The sequence below is a fragment of the Sinocyclocheilus rhinocerous genome, unplaced genomic scaffold (assembly GCF_001515625.1).
Source record: "Sinocyclocheilus rhinocerous isolate Xijiao unplaced genomic scaffold, SAMN03320098_v1.1 scaffold848, whole genome shotgun sequence".
Taxonomy (NCBI): domain Eukaryota; kingdom Metazoa; phylum Chordata; class Actinopteri; order Cypriniformes; family Cyprinidae; genus Sinocyclocheilus; species Sinocyclocheilus rhinocerous.
The window spans coordinates 742,753-750,440 of record NW_015664186.1 but is presented as its reverse complement, the minus strand read 5'-3'; the positions used below and the strand labels follow the sequence as shown (position 1 = coordinate 750,440).

The window sequence follows — 7,688 nt, the reverse complement described above, 5'->3', positions numbered from 1 at the left end:
GGAATTTCAGTGAACGAGAAATATGAGTCAATGGATTACGTGAACGAGAACGATTCGTTCACCAAAAAGATTCGTTCAAAAAGAACGATTCGTTCACGAACGTAACAACACTAGTTTCTTGCAATGTGTTCTTTTATATTCCACGGATTAATTATTTAGGGAAGTACATACTAACATTGAGCCCCACTTGACTATATTTAACTGCGATTTAACACCTTTTTTTTTCGTTTTTTTTAACCTATTTAATATTGTGCAAAATGTGGAAAATAATGCGTGAGTAATTTAAAAACGTTTTCTCAATTTTAACCCTAAATACTACACTAATTGAAATATAAATAATAAGCATATTAGAAAATGTTATATTTTAAATGGCCATTCATGAATCATAATTATTGCACATTATTTAGTACAAAAAAATCTCCTCAAAAAATTAACTAAATAGAGCTTAACTAAAATATAGTACAGTTATTTAATTGATTAAAAGTTACACTTAAGGTGTTTGGTCACATTTGACTGCCAAGGAACATGAGACCATATTAATGCTCTCTTTATCACTCCCCAGAATAAAATGTTATTGTAAAGCGTAGTCAGCGTAGTTATCAATGCACATTATGTCTTAATAATTACTAGAAATTGCTGCAAATTTAGTGAAACTGTCGTCTGTCCCGATTTAACCCATTCAAACAGACTGAGTTGTTTGGAAGCACGTCAAAAGATCAAAGCGTGTCACAACTCTTGTTTCTGGTGTGAGCCAACATTTTCTTTTACATTTTTGAATGAAAACTAGAACATTTATAAACCATATAAAGTTCACGCTACTGCAATAACAAAATAAGCTCACTGCCGAATGTAATCGCTTTTATGACAATACATTTGATAGTTTTGTAGCAGATCATTGCTTTGATTTCCTGGTTGTAAACGAAAGTACCTGGATGTTGCGCATTTGCCCAATTCATACTTTTCCCATGCAGGCATATTAATTGTTTTAATATTTTTTCGCTATACATTTTTATTCAATTCAATTTAGTATAATGGCATGATTATACAATTATACAGTAAACAGACAGTTAAAATATATTAGTGCCCGTTTTTGTCTGTAATTACGGTAAATGTTTAGTGACGACGTGGTGTGTCACTGTGTTGCCAACTACCTCTCTTGCTGAATACTTTATGGTTTGAGTAACACTAGATAAATTGCTGCTGAATGAACGATGCCAACTACCTCTCTTGCTGAATACTTTATGGTTTGAGTAACACTAGATAAATTGCTGCTGAATGAACGATGCCAACTACCTCTCTTGCTGAATACTTTATGGTTTGAGTAACATTAAATAAATTGCTGCTGAATGAACGAAACGCCCTTCAGCTCGCGTCTGGATTAGGTATACACTTATATCTGACTGCTTATTATCCGCACTACTGGGAGATATTAATCGATTAGCAACACTAATGGCCGCGGCGAGCAAAAACGGCATGCGAGGGTTGAATGACGACTGTTCCGATGCAAAACGAAGAAAAGTCAACTCGGACGATTCAAGATACATCGCTGCTCTTATTCTCGCCCGTGGAGGGAGTAAAGGTATCCCTCTGAAGAACATCAAGATGCTGGCAGGAGTTCCTTTGATCGGATGGGTGATCAGAGCAGCGCTGGACTCTGGTGTTTTTGACAGGTGATTGAATGGGACTTCACTCAGTGATTGGCTGCACTCTATGGCAGTAGACATTATTGTGTTCTGCTCATGTTTTTTGCAGTGTTTGGGTGTCCACTGATCATGATGAGATCGCGAGAGTGGCCAGGGCTTGGGGTGCTGAAGTGCACAGGAGGAGTCCAGAGGTGTCCAAAGACTCCTCAAGCTCACTGGAGACCATTCAGGAGTTCAGCAGGCTAAACCCAGGTTGGAAAACAGGCTCTGTTGCAGTCACATCCCATTGCATGAGTTAGTTCTGTATAAGGGGTGTGACTACAGGTTGTAAAGCAGGTGTGTCCACTCCTCCACCTACTTCTGCTTGCTTTAGAGTAAAACAAACATAGAAACAGGTAAGAAGCCACGTAAACGAAGTTCTGTCATACTTGTCGTTGCATACCAGGAGAGTTTCACCCTTCATCTCTTTGTTATTTGTGAAAAACAGACTCTGCAGTCAACAAATATTTGTTCAATGATGCACAGCAATGTTTATAATAACCTTTGATTGCGATATTTACCAGGGAAGTAATTTTTAAAATATTTTTCAAAGATGTAAATAAAGCAAAGATATTGGAGTACATATTACAAGAAAATACAATTTTAGTTTTACATTTAATTCAATGTGTTACTTGCTGTTTCTTTGTAATTGTATGAAACATTTTCACATTTCAGAAATTGCTGGTAATTTCACGGTGTAGTAAATAACAGTTGGTGGAGCACAGAAATCGAAAATTGGCTACAAATGTGGTTACCGTTAATTTAATGTTCTTGCACAGATGTTGGTGTCATCTGTAACATCCAGGCCACGTCTCCATGTCTGCACCCCCACCATCTCAAAGAGGCTGTGGAGTTCATCACCAAAGAAGGGTTTGATTCTGTCTTCTCTGTGGTCCGGCGACACCATTTCCGATGGCAAGAGGTCGAGAAAGGAGGTTTGTTTAAGTGCATTCTGTAAATGTTCAGTTTAGAAAATAATACTGTTACATGTACATGTTCAGAACACTTGTGAATCGAGTCTTAGACTAGTTTTGCACTACTTTTCAAAAGTTTGGTGTCAGTAAGATTTTTTTTAAAGAAATGAACACTTTCTTAAGAGATTTTCAAAAACATTACAAATCTTACCCACCCCAAACTTTTGTACAGTAGTGTACTTGTACTTTAGTTTAGGTAGTATTTATTGCATGTTGGAGACTCTTAATTTTTTTATTTAAATTACAGATGGCCAATGTACTAAGGCTCTGAACCTGAACCCAGTTTGCAGGCCGCGGCGTCAGGACTGGGCAGGAGAGCTGTGTGAAAACGGCTCTTTTTACTTCACTACCAAAGAACTTCTAGAAAAGGGGCTTCTTCAGGTAATATTTTGGGATTTAAAATGAGTACCATTAAGGCCACCATTTTACTCATTCTCAATATCCTCAGTCAATCTCTTAATATCTTGGCATGACTGTGATTTTGTTTTTACATTTGACAGAGTGGGACCTTTGATTGCGATATTTACCAGGGAAGTAATTTTTTTTTTTTTCATTGAAAATATGGTTCTGATGAAATATATTTATTCCCCTGTAACAAAGAAACTGAGATAGAGACACAGCTTGTTCCTCAAGGTTGCAAGCTTCAAAACTTTGCTAGATTCGGCATAAGGTGAATGTTTTCATAGTTAAGGTTTGAGCAATATTTTCCTTCAGTCTCTGGTCTGGAGTGTAAAAAAATAGTAAAACAGTGTGGATATTGATGTTGACATAGACTGGCCCGTAGCTGAACAGAGAGTGCTGAGGTCAAGAAACAAAAGTCTCCAAGCAACTTTATGTTAGCAAACAACCACAATGCAAAGAGTACAAAGTCTGAATTTAAACAAACTGTGTGTGGGTGTGTATGTTTGATACAGGTTCGGTTACTTCGGTAAGGACAAACCTGAAGTTGTGAGACTTCTGCTGTGTAACGTCTCAGGATGTCTGACAGACGGTCAGATCCACATCTCAGCAAATGGAGAGGAGATGGTGTCCATCAACACCAGAGACCAGGCTGGCATCGACTTGCTGAAGAAAGAGGAAGTGAAGGTGATTTTGGCTTGATTGGCAACCTTGTGTTACCCACCCCCGACCTCTACCAACCCCCACACAACAATAGACCCATCCCTCTTTTGTCTTTGCCCCTTCGTATCCCATCATGCAACTGGGACCCCTCTTGTTTTTGTCTTTTAATTCAATATAACTTGGGTATAAAATCCACAACTTGATATTTCACTTTTTAAAACTGCCGGTTTTAACAGTTTAAGTTTAGAGTTGTGCAGTTTGATCATTTTTAGTGAGTTCTGCAGATCCCACCATTGATGATCGCAGGGGCTCAGACGGACAAGTACTCAGATGTCTCCTTTAGCCGGTTATCTTTGCGCAGTGGCAGTATCGTAGCCTATGAGGTTTATCCGAGGCGCGATTATTGCTAATTGAAAACTTTACCCAATACCCTGCCATGACAACTTGAAATATAGTCGGCACTGGCAATTTTTGACAGTCTTTACGGAGACTGATCTTTTAGTAAAAAAAAAGAAATGTGTATTAAATTGATAATTGAATTTAAAAAATCTGTTACGATTTATTCATCCTTAAGCTGTTTCAAAAACTATCATTTTCTTGCTTCTGATGAACACTAATTTAAAATGTATGTGTGTGTATATTGTTTTCCCCCCCTTTCCTCTAGGTTATTTTGATCGAAAAAGACCCCATAACAAAGGCCTTAGCAGACAAACTCTCACAAAGAATGGGCTGTCCACTCCTGCAGAAAGTGGATGACAAACTGAAGAAGATGCAGGAACTCATGGAGAAAAAAGGAATGGAGTGGAAAGAGGTGGCATATTTAGGTGAGACAGGAGCTCTGTGTTTCTTTCAGTTACATCAACCAAATGCCATGATCAGTAACAACATGGTGTGTCTCGGCAAGGTGGTGTGGCTAATACAGATTTAAAAGATTGTACCTCAATATTAACTACAAATACTAAAACCTATTACTTTATCAGCCATTTATCTGGTAATTTTGATAATGTTGTAATCTTTCATTAGATTGACTTAAACACACCCATTTCTTTAAAATGACTATTAAAAATGGCATCTGTGTTTTAGGAAATGATGAGGCGGATATAAAATGCCTGGAACTGGCAGGGTTGAGCGGAGTACCCATGGATGCCCCAACGGTGGCGCGCAACCATGCCAAATACATCTGCCGCAACACAGCAGGTCACGGAGCCGTGCGAGAGTTCGCCGAACACATCCTACTGCTGAAAAAGAAGGCCAAGTCTCAGATGGAGCAGGACAGAATTTGCAGAAACACATTTTAGGAGAGATTGTACCACAGAGGTATTCAGTCGGGCGAGATTGTGAAACTCTAATTAAATATTTAAGGGCAAGGGTGTTTTAAGAATTTCCTTTTCAAGTTTTCTCTAAAATGTTGAGAATAATTATGTGATATAGTAATGATAAAGGGGGGCAAAATCCCTTTTTTAATTTGTTAATCTGTTTTCTTTTTAAATTTTAGTTGTCATTTGTTAATTTTATTTGTCTGAATTTAGAGCAAATGTTTATTTTTGAGTTAACTATTCCTTTAATTCAAAATCTAAAAACAGAATGAAGTATGTATTTGGAGGTAGTTTGTGCTCTCCAAAACATACACTAGAGGGCAGCCTTGTACAAACAAATAACTCAGTTACCAGCCTCATTTAAATTCATCAGAATATTATATTAAGCTGCTAAAATTATACAGTCAGTGTCAACACAGAATAAGTCCACATCATGTGAGTCTTAATTCTACTAAACAAATTGCTCAAATATGATTTTTTCACACTCTTCCAAAACCTAGTTTTTAAAACAAATTTTGAGTCAGTCGCTGTCACTAATTGATCATTGGGAAGTATCAAAAATAAATTATTATATAGCAGTTTGTTATTGTATCTATCACCATCAACTTAAAACTACATAAAGTGGCAGTCAGTCCATTTGTGAGATCAAAAAAGCTAAAATTCACTCAAGCCATCATCTGAATATGATTATTTTACCAGCTACCTCGCCAGCCTCACTGATATTTAGTAGATCATCACTATGGTACCCAGTTTTGCATACTAAAACGTATCTTGGAGAGTTTCTTCACCCTCGTGAATTTCGTTATTGTTTGGCAGCAGTATATGACCTTTAGTTGTCTCTGTGTGATGCCTGAACGATGATCACCAGGGTAAAAGCACAGAGGCCATAATGAGGGTGAGATTTCCACTCACCAGCCACAATTAAGACTCAATAGGTCTGTTAATTTATGATTCCTCTTAATCTATGCATCTTAAGAGAAAGGGCAAACCCAATTAACTCTCTCTCGTCATCCTCTGGCACATTATCATTGTGCGCTTGTCGTTGTGTGCGCTCAGTGCAATGCCAGGCGAATACAATTTAGCCACTAAATCAGCCAAAGTCAACTTCTCTCAACTTATATAACCAAAGAGAGTGGGAAGATAGGACATTTCCCTGGAAATTAAATGTTAATTCATAACTTGGGTTCTGTGATAAAGTAGCATTATGATTTAGATCTAGTTTGAGTTCATCTTACAGACATTTCTGTTGGTTTCAAAGGCTAAAATGGGAAACTGATTAAAGGAAATGCATGCATTGGAGAAGCTTTGCTTTGTTACAGAACGAATCAATGTCTGTGAACAAATTTTGTTTGTGCACAAAATAATGTTCTTTTTAGCAGCATCATATGACCCCTTTAAGGGAATAAACTGTTGTTCATTTGTTAGGATGATCAAGCGTCCACCAAAATGTCCTGATTTTCACTCGATGTTCAAAAGAGCCTATAGATGACACCTAATGCAGTGTTAACTAAAACTATTAATAATTGTTTTTAGTAACTGAAATGAAGCTGAAATAAAATAACATACATATCAGATGAAAAACTTTTACAAAATGAGAAATGTTGCTTTGGCAACTAACTGAAATATGTTTAAGTACTAAAATTACTAAAACAAAAACTGAAATAAAAATAAAGTTCAATTTTAAAACGTTAAAAACTTCAAAACTTAAAATAACAACTAACATTAAAACGAACTAAAGTAAAAGCTAATTCCAAATATTAATAAATACTATAATAATATATAAATAATACTAGAATAACACTGACCCTTAAAAATAATTAGGCCTAAATTTAAGATATACGTATTTCAATGGCATATAAAATTTCCACCCATCTGGAAAAAAAAAAAAAAAAACTAATACATTTGTGATGTATATTTATCAGTCATAAATAAAAGAAACAGGTAAGATTTCTGAAATAGTACTAATAAAATGAATGTATTTTAAATTCACAGTAATTTTACAGTAATTGCTTATTCCACAGCTAGCCATATTTTAACCATGTTCACACTTTTTAATGCTGATTCTAACCAATATGGATAAATCCATTTTGAAAATGTGATTTAAATAAAATTAAATAGATGGAAATAGTTAATAAAAAATCTATGGAATGATTTTTTTTTTATGTGCCAAAAAACAGGTTTGACTATGTGTGGCGTTTGTTTGTTTGTTTGTTTTAAAAGATCACTGAAACAATCAATTTTAGAATCAGAATCAGAATCAGAAGAGCTTTATTACCAAGTATGTTTACACACACAAGGAATTTGACTTGACGACAGGAGCTTCCAGTGTAGAAGACAGTACAAACATAGTGCAGACATACATAGGAATAACACAGTGGGGATGTAATATAACACTAATATAATAAAAAAAAGAAAAATTGAATAATATACTATATACAGAAATAGAAGTATAGGAAAAAATGTAATAGTTTAGATAAATGTACAGATATGTTTATTAGTGTGCAGATATGTTATTTACAAAGTGTGCAGTTTAATATAAATATAACTATGTTAGTTGTGATGGACGATGTATAATTATGAAAGATTAATTGTTCAGACTGAATATAGCCTGTGGGAAAAAACTGTTCTTGTGCCTGGCTGTTCTGGTGGTCAGT

General features: G+C 35.7%; 1 protein-coding gene across 1 annotated transcript; it reads left to right on the top strand.

Annotated features, from left to right (window-relative positions):
* The first annotated feature begins 1,117 nt into the window (after positions 1-1,117).
* LOC107729858 (N-acylneuraminate cytidylyltransferase-like) lies at positions 1,118-5,156 on the top strand. The gene is given in 8 exon segments (XM_016540577.1): positions 1,118-1,670; positions 1,753-1,895; positions 2,462-2,617; positions 2,904-3,037; positions 3,371-3,459; positions 3,571-3,742; positions 4,383-4,542; positions 4,802-5,156. Coding segments are annotated over 8 exon segments (1,290 nt in total). The 5' UTR covers positions 1,118-1,449; the 3' UTR covers positions 5,017-5,156.
* Positions 5,157-7,688: the final 2,532 nt, after the last annotated feature.